Consider the following 13741-nt stretch of genomic DNA (forward strand, 5'->3'; position numbering starts at 1 on the left):
CTTCATGTCTTAGTCTTCAGCCTCCTAATCATTATTATTGCTCTTTTCTACACTCTTTCCAGAATCTCAATATCTTTTTTATATTGTGGTGATCAAATAAATAATATTTGGCAATGCCAGAAAAAAGATTTCATGGAACTAAATACAAGAAATTCTTCAAAAGATTCCTAAAAAAATACCACCCTTCCATAAGATATCCTCCTTTGTGCCATTGGATGTTATATTCTGAATGGAAACAAGGTCACAGTATGATGCCATTTCATCACATGTCTTCTGTAATGAGCATGACAAATGAGAAAAGGAAAACCAAACGTGAGACCCAATTCTAAGTAGCAGCCTAGGATCTTCTCTGATTTTGGCACAGGCATTAATTAGCCTAATACAAAACAAGGGGATAGAAATAATAGAATGCTTTCCTGAGCAGTTGCTGACGTTCCCAGCAACTGATAAATGTGCAGATGGCATGATAAAGGAAGAAAAATACATTTCTTTTTTCCATCATCAGTGGATTCATTTCACTTCATTAGAGACTCTCGAAGAAAAGCTATAATCTTACACTAGCAATTCCCTAACTTTGACAGTAAGGCTGGGTTAAAATCAGTAGATAAATCTTCTGTCTCTCCACCTCTTTTTAGTAAATTAGTCCTCAAGTAGGAAGAAGGTATTTATCTTACAAATCTGTCCATCTTTCAAAGTCCCTTTCAGTACCTTCCTTCCAATTGTGTTTGACAAATCACTTCACCCTTCCCTTTTCAAGTTTGGTTTTCAATCACAGAATGTTAGAACACAGATGAGGAATTGGGAAGGTAATCCTTTTTCCTTGTGGTGCTTAAATTATCATCAAATTGATCTTGCCTTACTTTAAAAGCCAACTTTAAGGTTGAACAGTGGTGGGAAAGCTTGCTTTTAAGCATTCCTTTTACATATAGATCTCAGGAAAAAACACATTTCACAATGCTAATCAACAATAAAGTGGTAGGCAATGTGGCCCACTGACCTGATCTGGTTAGGATCCTGGGATAATTAGTTGTTATCCATCTTCCAAGGTAACTATCGATGCATTTCAGCAGGATGTGGCAAAATCCACTATTGTGCCCAGATGTTTAGTATCTCTTTTTACTACTTTAATGTAAAAGTCCTCTTCTATCAAGAGTTAACAGCTATTAGCTATGCCTTTGAACTCTACAATGGATTTTTGGTAGCTTTTCATCTCACTGTATCAAACTATGACATAATTTTATAGTAGACAACGTTCTGCTTACTAAAACCACATTGTATGTGTGGCTGATATAGATTCATGTGTACAACATCTACTGTTCCACTTAGGTGCAGGTTCAACTGTAATCCATGTCCATTTTTTAAAGATACAAACTGTATTGATTTGTTTGGGCTGGTACAAGTTTTAACATGGATGTGGGAGGACTGAATTTAATAGCTTTTATGTAATAGCTGGGTTATTTTACTCTCTTTAGATTTAATAACACTTACTTAGCATTTATAAAGAGCACTTTATGTGTTCAAAGCACTTTGCATATATTACTTTAATAATCCTTACAAGGTAAGGAAGTAATATAATTTTTATTTGCCTGGGTTGTGTGTGTGTGTGTGAGTGAGTGTTGCATGAAGACTGAGAACAGTAACAATTGCCTATTGTTTTAAGATGATGCCTGAAACAATATTATGCTTTCATCTGTTTTACAGGTATTAAAAAACCCATGCTGCATTGGGTCATTGTTTCAGAAAAAAAAATCCTTAACTAAATAGAGAAACAGAATGACCACAGGTGAGCAAAAAAGCAGGCAGAACAGGAATGACTTCTAACCACCTTCCCCATTGAATCTTCTTGTGGGAAGCTGGTAAGGGGAGCATTAGAAATCTTTCAATCTTCCTTCCTTCTTCCCTTTTCCCTTCCCAGCAGACAAGTATGTGGCTGCTGCTGGTGGGGGACAGAATGAGGGATTGTGAAAGCGGCTGGGAAACTGTCACAAAACATTGAAAATACAGATCACGTGAATGCAGCAGCAGCCAGCAGCATTTCAGCAGACACAACTGTCCCAAATTTCACTTCCTTGGGAGTTGTAGGTCTCGGATTTCGGATTCATTCTATAAGGTAGTCTATTTGAGGTAGTTTGATTCAAAAATTGTCCTGTGATGATGCACCATTTCACTCAATTTTAAAGGTTACAGACACAAGAATTTCAGTAGTATATACCATGTTTCCCCGAAAATAAGACAGGGTCTTATTTTATTTTGCCCCACGAAATATGGCCTTGGTCTTATTATCAGGGGGGGTGTCTTATTATTTGGAGATGCAGAGGCAGCAGCATGGGACTGCATGTCCTGTCGCCCCCATCGCCTCCCCTCCCTGTTCTTTGCGCTGGCCCAGCGGCTTGCCGGCACTGCTCTGACGTGTCCTATCACCGCCCTGCGTCGGGTTGGGCTTTTTTTGCCAGGGGGACAATCTGGGGAGAGGAAGCCTGCCATGCCCAGCGAGGGTGTGTGTGAAGAGACAACAAGAGAAGCCACGTCTCTCTCCACGCCTCTCACTTCTCCCCCACCCCACCTGCCACCCCTCTCGCTAAAGAGACGGTGGGGAAGGAAAGCAGCCTGGATTCTGTTAGCATTGGGGTGAGGTGGGAGGAATTGGGCTGCGAGACACGCGTCCTACCCAAGACTTGCAGCTCTGTCGTTTTTCTCACTGTTTTGTCCAGGGAAGCACCCTGTAAAAAAAAAATCTTGCGAGTTCAACTTCCCTGGACAAAACAGTGAGGAACACGACAGAGCTGCAAGTCTTGGGTAGGACGCATGTCTCGCAACCCAACTCCACCCCCCCTAACAGAATCCAGGCTGCTTCTCTTCCCCACGGTCTCTTTAGCGAGATGGGTGGCAGGTGGGGTGGGGGAGAAGTAAGAGGTGTGGAATGAGACGTGACTCCTCTTGCTGTCACTTCTCCGCCCCCTCACCGGGAATGGCAGGCTTCCTCTGCAGCTTCCAAGACAGGGCAGAGAGATGACGAAGGATGAAACGTTCACCCCTCAGGATGAATCAGATGCTTCACTGGATTAACGGACCGACGCCAGCCCAGGCTTCCTAAATCTCTTGCTCCCCAAATCGTCCACCTTGCAAAGGAAGCCCAACCCAATGCAAACGGCGCCTCCAGCCCCCTCTTCATCCTGGTGAAACTACGTTTTGAAAGGATGATCTGCAGGGGGGAGGGGATTTCCTGCACATTGGCAGTGGCGTCTCCTCACAGGGCTTCTCCCGATGTCCCAGGTGCGAAGCAACATCCCGTAAAGGAAGGCATGGAAATCCATACAACTGGGGATGTTGGAAGAAGCCTTGTGAGAAGACGCCACTGCTGATGTTCAGGAAATCTCCCCCCCTTCACCTTCAAATAGTCTTGTGGGCTGGCCGGAGAGGTTTTCAATGAACTTCGCTCAGTCTGTGTCTCTGCAGGCAGCAGTGTCGGCAGGGCTCATTCTTCCTTCTCTCTGGCTGATTCTCAAATATTTTCAAGCAAAACACTGCCAAGAGAGGGAAGTATCTCTTCTCCCTCCCTTGCCAAACTTTGCATGTAGGCGTAATGTTTCACAAAGCTCCTTAATCCGCGTCTGCTGGCTCCCTCGCTTTGTGTTTTTTATACACATATCGACATACCCACCCTTCCTGGGAATGCCATTTCCCACTCCCAAGATTCCGTTTCCAAGGAAAGAAGAGCGCTGGGGCCATACTGGACATTCCCCCCTGCCCTGACTCCTGTCAGCCTCAACTTTGCTCCTGAAACCCTGTGAGCTCAGCCGAAGGGGGGGGGGAGGCTGAGAGCAAGGGCGAGATGAAGCTGATTGCTTCTCCTTTGCCTCCTCTCCCAAAATAAGTCTCGGGCGCAGCCACTTTTGCAGCAGGAGACTCAAGCCGGCCTTCCAAAGGGTACTGTAGCAGCATCTATCCACAATTATTTTACCCTTATTTTGTGCCGATTACTGGGGCACGTGGGTCGGGACGAAATAATGATTAAAAAATTGTGGATAACTGCTGCTACAGTACCCTTTGGAAGGCTGGTGCAAGGCGCGTGGGGTGTATCACTTGGCCTCCTGCTGCTTTTGTGGCCGTGATTGATGGCAAAAGCAGCTGCACTTGCTCGAGGCCACGCCCTGAGCAGCACTTGCAAATCAGCTGTTTTTTGAATGGCAGCCGGATCAGCTCAACTGATCCGATTAAGGAGCCATGAAGCGCTGAGGTGACAGGGGAAGGGAACAGCTTCTTCCTGTAATTGCCCCGGCACCCTTTCACTAGGTCTTATTTTGAGGGGAGGGTATATATTTACACCCACCTGAAAAACCAGGCAAAAACCAGGCCTGGGCTTATTAGCAGGACATGTCGTATTTTCGGGGAAACACGGTAGATAAACCTATATCTGAAAGACAAAGGTAACTCTTTTGAAGACAGCAAAGTTCACATTCTGGACAGAGAGAACCACTGGGTTGAAAGAGGGGTCAAAAAAAGCCAACTATGTTAAAAGTGAACAGCCCACTCTTAACAAATGGGGAGGAATACCATACCACCTATCTCCTATCTATACCACAGTCCTTTCAGTATTCCTATAGAGATTCCACACCCATTTGCATTCTGATTCAGGTGACAGTGAGGGCACAGATAACCACCGCAAGTGGCCTCAACGACTGTCAGAGAACTAACAGCTGACCTTCAGAATGCCAATGACTGCAAAGAATATAAACCCTTCCCCTTCAGTCAGAACCGAAGAAGTTTCTTGGAAGAGAAGCAAAACGTTTTCAAGGGAAAAAAAACCCAGGAAAGTCCAGTTGCCTTTTGAAAAGCACTTGTGCTTTTCAATCAACCTGGATGATTGAGAATCTACGTACACATAAACCTATTACTCACAGATGAGACACAAAAACAACTATTATTTACTCCACTATCTGATGAAGAGATTAAACAAATAACATTAAAATGCCAAGCAGAAAAACGCCAGCATTGAATAGTTTTCCTAGAATAGTAAAATATTAATAGATCTTTTTTTTGTGCCAAAACTTTGTCAATTGCATCATGAGGTACTTAATAAGGGAATATTACCAGATATATTATATTGCAATTAAATAAGAGTTTTAGTAGCATACACTGTAGATATTTATTAACTGCCATGGAAATAATGAAATGTTAAAAAGATACACAACAATTTTTAAAAGAAAGACTTGTTCTCCATTACCTGCTTTGGGCAAAGATTTTCTGAAATCCATTCTTTTTCTTCAGCAAATCTGAATTGGGTAAAGGAATCTCCTGAAAACAAAATGACATTTAAGTTGAATAGGCTTCCCATTTATCAGAAATGACTGATAAAGTTACATTAATGAAGAAAAAACAAACATGATACACAAATAATATCTCATTCCCTGTTTCAGACTATTCAAGACAGCAATCACAATGGTAAAAATGGGGAGAATATGAGGTGTTGGTAAGAATAAGGACCAGTTAGCAGAATAAGAGTTCTAGTTCAGCCTCTTATTATCCTTCCAAATTCCGTGTTAATTGTCTTTCAGGCTGAAAGAAAGCACATGTGGGATAGTCTATGTTGGAAACTAACAGGAAACTCCTTTTCTTAGGAAAATACAGTATATTCCGCAAAATGTAGAGTATACTGCATGCTTTATGCAGCATCCAGAAAAAATTAAAACTAGCATAACTTAATTCAGGGAAATAGTTTTTATTCTGTTTGAAGAAAACTTCATCAATAAGCAATGTACATTGAAGGCAAGTTTGTGTTCAGGTTTGTGTGCTTCTGAAACTAGCATTGTTTAATTGAAACACTTCCAGCATGCCATGTATTGGTTCAGGAGTAAAGTAAAACCTTGCTTCAGAAAACCTATTGAATCGTTCTCCCTGTTAACAGAGGGAAATGAATGAACTGCTATAATACATTTAACTTTTGAGAGAACAGATTGATCAATGCATTTTTGAGGGATGAAACATTCCCAGATAGAGGCAGAGGCAGAATTTCTCCACAAGGGAGAAAGCAATTCCTGCCCCCTCTTCTGGGGGAAAGAGAGATTGATAACTATTATGTTACTTCATGCGTGTTTTTTATAATGTATTTTTGCATTTTAAACCATGTACTGTCTACCATGTTTGAATTCTTTCTAAGACCACTATGACTGAAAAGGAAAAAAAGGGAAAAGTTACAGTAGTCCTCGACGTACGACCACAATTGAGCCCAACATTTCTGCTGTTAAGTGAGACATTTGTTAAGTGCCCCATTTTATGACTTTTCTTGCTACACTTATTAAATGAATCGCTGCAGTTGATAAGTTAGTAACACAGTTGTTAAGTGAATCTGGCTTCCCCATTGACTTTGCTTGTCAGAAGGACACAAAAAGTGATCACATGACCTTGGGACACAGTAACGGTCATAACTATGAACCAGTTGCCATGCATCTGAATTTTGATCATATGATCATGGGACTGTTACTAAGGTCGTTAGTGTGAAAAATGGTTATGTCACTTTTTTCAATGACATATAACTTTGAACAGTCACTAAATGAACAATTGTAAGTCGAGGATTACTTGTACTCTATGATTGGAAGTTACTACAATGAGTTATAAATCATACTTTTTACTTCCCCCCCCCCCCCATGTTGAACTGGAAAATTATCAGCTTTAAATTCCTTTGAGGCTATCAAGAGCTGTGGTGGAGCAGTGGTTAGAGTGCAGACTACTTCTGCTGATTGCCAGCAGTTCAGCAGCTCAAGTTTGACTCAGCCTTCCATCCTTCCAAAGGCAGTAAAAAGAGGACCCAGATTGTTGGGGGCAAGAAGCTGACTCTGTAAACTGCTTAAAGAGGGCTGTGAAGTGGTATATAAGTCTAAGTACTATTGCTATCTACAGTATTCTCATCACATTTTCTGAAGATCTGCAGCAAATCTGAGGAGACAAGACAGTTAAACTTTGGTTTGAATCCCCTTGTGGTAAAGAGTGTTTTCCATCAGGCAAAGTGTAAAATATTTCAAATTATTTTGTTTCCATTCTGGATCTGAACACATTTGCAAAATAATACACTTGGTAAAACAAACAAATGATAACAGTTGCTAGCAAAAAGTTTGATTCCTTCTTAACTCCTTCTTTGCCATCGGTGCCCATGTGATTAACTAAACCCCAACTAAAACAGAGTTTGGATCATCCATCTTCTCTTCCTTTTTCAATTATTTTTAAAAATTGCAGCTGCAATTTCATTGGCTGTATTGTTTTGCCAATAGTGCTTTAACATATCTTGGTTTTTAAAGGGTTCAAACATGCATTGTATAACTTAATAGAAAATAGTTACTAGAAATCATTTAAGATATAAGCCAGTTTTCAATTAACATAAAGGATGAAAGCATTTTGCACAAATACACTATCATATTAAAATAGTGAGTTTCTGTTCACAAAAGAATTTTATGCAGCTTTTAAAAAATAAGAAGTGAAAGCCCCAACAGCACTACTAAAGATTTTAATTAAAACCTGTATTTCTAGACATGAGCTTGCTTGCAGAAAATCAGCAAACAAGACAAGTCATTAATTCTAAAATCTGTTAGGATCCTAGTAAGTTATTGTACTAATTATTGTCTACAGATCATTAGCTTTTCATATATAACATCCTAGAGCAGGTGGGTCGTAACAATTTTGAACACACAACTTAAAAGAAACAGCTCTTATCTAGGTGATGGAAGAAAACTAATAGTTGAATTTTCTGCCAACTGAAAAATACAGAATGCAACAGAAGTCAATAATGACTTCAGAACAGTGACGTGCAGTGAGGTTTATGCCTGGTGAGGCTGGTGACGTCATCAGGAAGGCGGGGAATGGGACCATGTGTGCTGGAGGCTGAGGCTGCCTCAGTCTCCAGCACACGTGACCCCATTCCCCGCCTTCCTGAGCGCGCTCCGCCGGCTCGCGCTCCACGATCCCCAACAGCAGCTGCTTTTCTGTGCTTTTCTGTGCATCTGCCATTTAGGACATCCGGCTATCTACCTAAACGCCAGACGCACAGAAAAGCAGCTGCTGTTGGGGATCGCGGAGCGCAAGCCGGCGGAGCACGCTCAGGAAGGCAGGGAATGGATCAGCACACGTGATCCCATTCCCCACCTTCCTGAGCGCACTCCGCCAGCTCGCGCTCCGCGATCCCCAACAGCAGCTGCTTTTTGGTGCTTTTCTGTGTGTCTGGCGTTTAGGACATCCGGCTATCTACCTAAACGCCAGACACACAGAAAAGCACTGAAAAGCACTTTGCCTCCAAGCCACTTCGTCTTGATGACGTTGCCGACATCGCTGCTGGGCGCGGCCGGACGGAGGTAACCAGAGTGGTGCCGAGGGGTCCGGGTGGACGAAAGAGCGAATGAGTGAGCGAGCGATGGAGGATCAGGCAGCCTGATCCTTGGTCGCTCGTCTGCCGGACTGCCTTGGCGCCACTCTGACTGCCTCTGTCCGTCCGCGCATGGCAGCTGCGGCGATGTCATCAAGCCCCTGCCACTTCTGGACATCGATTGCAGTCGCGAGGAGAGCGCAAAGTACAGCGGAGGCAGGAAGGTTATTGGCGCTTCCAAGAACCCTCCTGCCTCCACTGGTTGCCCAGCTGGCACCACCCCCCGCACGCTCCTCCTCCTCCCTCCTCTTCCTCTTATATATATGAAACTCCCTCGTGGATATTATTATTTTATATATTATTATTTCATGATGAGAGGTGAGGCTCTGCCTCCCCTGACCGCACGTCCCTGCTTCAGAATATATTTCAAAGTGAGATGATGATGGTAAATTTTATTATATATATGCCTGGTAGACCAATCTGCCTCCATGTCTATGTAAAAATGCTGCAATATATTTTCACTCCACACTCAAAGATATCTGTGTCTAATTCTTAGCAGTTACAGGGCATTAAGCTGACTTATTTAGTGGCATATGTGACCTCAAATGCTCTCAGTTAATGAGCATTTCATGGTAGTTACTTCTTAACCTACACTATTAAACCTCAGGGAATTATTACAAAATGAACGAAAAAGATGGTTGATTATGTTGAATCTTTGAAATACTGTAAAAACTGGAAATAGGTCCCTTCCAAATACAATGGAGGTTTTGAGTTGAGAACAAAACTACATTGGCAAATATTTCAGATTACGACCAGATAGTTGCTTCTCTACTCTCAGCCAAGGCACAGCTGATTGTCTCCTGAGATTATGTTTGAGATACATATATTTACAGTGGGTTTGTTTTGACAATCATAGAAAAATTGCTCACAAATAATTAGATTTCTACTAACTCATAAGTGACTTCTCAAGCAGAGCTCTGAAAGGTTACTGCACTATGAATGTAAGGTTATGCGATGCTTATCTATAAATAGGTTATTTAGATCTAATCATTGGATAAACACATATAGATATAGCAGTTCTGAGTTATTTAGGTTGTTTTGTTGACTAAAACTTTTTTTAAAACGTCAACCTGTCTTGCATTTTTATGTAATGTTCTTGATTTTCAAAGACGGTGAAATGTATTGATTAAAATTGCTTTGTACACTTTTTTTGTACAAATTCTGCAATTCCTGTCCTTTAGGAAAAATTAGTAGTTAGGTTATGTTGCTAATGTTTTGTTTTTTCAACGCTGGGGTTGAGAAATAAAAATCACACTGTCTGCTAATTTGCCAATTGACTACAGAAGGATAACAATCCCCAACCTCTTGACTCATAGTAATACCACAATAGACATTTTCATTAATGGTAGCACATAATATCACAACAGGAAGTTTATCAAATAAAGAAGCAATAAGTGCAGAAGCACATTCAGCATAAATTAGTTTAATGGAAATGCGGTCTAACTAATTATTTTTTAAAAAACTCTTAGCACTAAAATAATTTCATGTTACTCCATAAATATTAATAAACTATTGGACAATAAGCTGTGAAACTGTTTCAAATTTAAAAATCATCATTTTTTTAAATTCCAGGTAAAAGTAATTGGAAATTAAAGCAACATGAAAATTGTTTGGGGGAAAAACCAAAGCATGTGTTCAGTCTCCTCTTTTCAAATTCTCACATTCAGACGTGGGTAACAGCCATTTATATCTCATTGTAACTCTTTACATGAACTGAGACCCAAATAAATTAAGTTCCTGCATTCTGATATTAGCTAAATTCACTTTTAACCCAACCAAAACCAGAGTTCTAGAGTTCATGGTTAGATATGGAAGAAATAAAATAATTAATACCAATGTGCATTTCAATTCCAATCAGTAAATCATGCTGAGATTGAAACATTCTACTCTCAGCAGCCTTTCTCCTCTGATTTCGCACTAAAAGATGTTTTCCATATTTTGTTCTGAGGCTGGTAGAAAATAAGTTGCTTTGAAGTCTTCTACCTGTTTCAGATCCTATAATTTGGCTAGGGGTTTTGGGCCATTTGCTGTAGTATTGTCAAACCTTTTCCATCCTAGCAGTCATGTCCCTGCTGCTATCGATCCAACTTGATGAAAGAATTCCATTTGTAAAAAATAAAAAGTAAGGATGACTTTTCACAGCTACGCACCTACTAGCCTGGTAAATCTACATGTGAATGGATGAATTGCATTTAGCATTTATCTATATGTGTATACACTATTGCATATGCTTCACAGCAATGTAGCCAACACAGTTAAGGTTCTACAAATGTAAAGGCTAATAATACAATATCCACTTCTTGAGTTTTTGTACCCATGCTACCTGCCTATGATCTTGGAAGCAAATGATACCTGGCTTCAGAATGCATCTAAAATTGCAAAAAAAAACCAGCTTTGAATGGTTTGAAGAACAGTTATCTGTGTCTGCACTCTCTGCATGCTCTTAGCTTTTGCTCGTTTAATCTGAATGTGATTCATGCAGTTAAGAACCACTATAGGCCATTAGTTTACTTCATTATGCAGCCAACAGCCACCCTTATGTTCAAGCAAAAATCAGTAAAGATCAGATAATTGTTTTTATTGGCAGTCAGGAAGGTGTTTTTTTTTAAAAAAAAACTTTTTTTCAGATCAAATTTTTGATCTTGCTAAATTTGTTGGGGGTGTAGTGCTTATAAAATACTGGATAGGAGTTCCGTTTTTGAAAACTAAAAACACATTTTCTTGTATAGAGTGCCAGAAATTGCTTGCAGAGGACCTTGTATTTGCTTTTATTAATTTTTTGGGGTGGGGGGTTGTGACTAGTTCTACCTTGTGCCACATAGTTTTAACTTTTTGAGATATACTTATGCTAAGTACTTGTTTTTAATTTGTGAATATGCATATGTGTTTGTGTTTGTGTGTGACTGTGTGTTTATATACACATATGCATATATATATATATATATATATATATATATATATATATATATATATATATATATATATATATATATATATATATATATACATACATACATACATACATATATATATATATATATATATACACATATATTTTCACACACACACACATATGCATAGATGATTGTTTACAGCTATAACTGAAAAAGATGCTCTTTTAAATTTGATAGATAATTCATTGTCTGAATATTATGTTCCCTGCAAAATACGCCTAATTCTATATCTCCTGATTGTGTTTGATTGAAAGGGAAGAAAGGTACAACAAAGAGAAAATGAAAGGGTAGTCCCAATCTACTTAGATGTTCCATAAAACTCATCAGTCAAAATGAAAATCTGTTAAAACAAGTTGACATTCAGCTAAGCTCCAGTATGTTGCAGGAAAAGCAACGCAGGTATCTGCCCTTACCTTGTCTATGCTACTTAACAGCACAGCATAAAAAGCACCTCTTTTTAATTAAAAATTAAATATGTAAATATTTATATATCTATTGAATATGATATTTACATATTTAATTTTGATTAAAAAGCTCTGTTGTGAAGTTCTTATTTGTGTTATGAATTGTTTTTAATCCATAGAGTGCAGAGTAAAAAAAAAAATCTTTTGAACTAATTCTTCCCAAACCAACTGGCATGTGCTATTCCACAAGTTGTAGCTGATACTCCAGATGGTGAGAATTTTTCAATCTTATTTTTGTCCGTATGATTTTCTTTTCTGCATAACTATCCAGAAATTTCAATATGCAGATATAGATTTCCTTAGAGGATACTTTAAATATTTGTTCAATATTGCTAAGTTGCAATCTCCTGAACCCTTATTAAACATTAAATTATTTATTTCTCACGCTTCATTTTCAATTTGTTTGAATATAGTGTACAAAGACCCCTGGGTTAGAGAGACTTGACCTATTTAGTCCTGTTCATGGACACATTGTAAGATCAGGAATGGCTCCCAAATAAAGAAAGACATTTAATCATCCTCTTCATCACTCACATAAAGGTCTTTGCTGAAAGATTCTACCATATACAATTGAATGCCTGTTTCAGGTACCTTTGTCAAAAGGTATATTTCAAAAATCTCCAACTTAACAAAAGGTGACACATGGTATAAATTTAAATACATCTTTCTGAAAAATTGAATATACCCTATTTATGTACAATTGCTTCCAGATTCAAAGTAAGAAAACATGAACATGGCAGGTGCAGATTTGGAATATCCTTTCAGTCAACATTACGCAACATCACCTTTGGCAGAAACAACAGCTTTTGAAATATTTCATATAACCAGTTTTTCTATTCTTGCTTTTCCTTTTTTCCATACCTTTCTAGTTGAGAAATATTCTTAGATCTCTGTTCACACACCACACGTTTGCAGTCTCCCCACGAATTTTCAAGAATATTCAAGAGAAGACCATCCTAAAATCTTTACCATTTTTTTCCCTGTAAACATTTCATGATTGATTTGCAGATATCTTCTGGATCATTGCCTTGCTGAAATTTCTACTCTCTTTTCAAGTTCAGCATCTTCACTAACAGTGGGGCATTAGCTTCTACAAAATATTGATATTTAATTAATTCTTCTTTCGACTTCTACAATATTTCTTATGCTACTTGTTGCCCCACAAAGCCAAAGCACAACAGAGACAGCTGAGGCCTTAATGGCTGCCAAGGTGTTCTTCTCTTCAAATGCTTCATCCTTTTATTCCCAAATGTATCCTGTGCAATGATGGCCAAGCCAAGCCATTCAATGTTTGGTTCGTCAATCTAAAACACTTTGTTTCAAAACATTTCAGGTTTATAAAGTTTTGTTTTCATACGTTAAACAATTATTTTGAGATGAGTTCTGAAAAAAAGGTAAATCTCCTCAAGCAGATCAGTGCTATATACGCACTACTATGCTGTGGACCCTCAGACCGCTAAAGGGACTGTGGTGATCTGTGATGATGCAATGGCTAGAAAGCAGTATTGCAGGCTTACTCTGCCCACTGCCAGAAGTTCGATCCTGACTGGCTGAAGGTTGACTCAGCCCTCAATCCTTCCGAGGTCAGTAAAATAAGGACCCAGATTGTTGGGGGCAATATGTTCATTCTGTAAACTGTCAGTAGGGTACTGTAAAGTGCTATGAAGCAATACATAAGTCTAAATGCTATTGCTATTTCTCCCCGTGGGTTCTGTTTTACAGATCTGAATACTTATCAGGCAGTTCTATCAAAGATTTTTCTTGCCCTCCAGATAGCAACAGCAATAGCGCTTAGACTTATATACCGCTTTACAGCCCTCTCTAAGCGGTTTACAAAGTCAGCATATTGCCCCCAAAAATTTGGGTCCTCATTTTACCCGCCTCGGTAGGATGGAAGGCTGAGTCAACCTTGA

General features: G+C 39.5%; 1 protein-coding gene across 1 annotated transcript in view; it reads right to left on the minus strand.

The window, feature by feature from the left end:
• AVEN (apoptosis and caspase activation inhibitor) overlaps positions 1 to 13741 on the minus strand; it is a 146515-nt gene that overhangs the window by 13449 nt on the left and 119325 nt on the right. Inside the window, exon 3 of the mRNA XM_081937325.1 lies at positions 5225 to 5295. Coding sequence (XP_081793451.1) covers positions 5225 to 5295 — 71 coding nt within the window. The remainder of the gene's footprint in view (positions 1 to 5224; positions 5296 to 13741) is intronic.

The sequence above is a fragment of the Natrix helvetica genome (genome assembly GCF_964273705.1).
Source record: "Natrix helvetica genome assembly, chromosome: 1".
NCBI classification, from domain to species: domain Eukaryota; kingdom Metazoa; phylum Chordata; class Lepidosauria; order Squamata; family Natricidae; genus Natrix; species Natrix helvetica.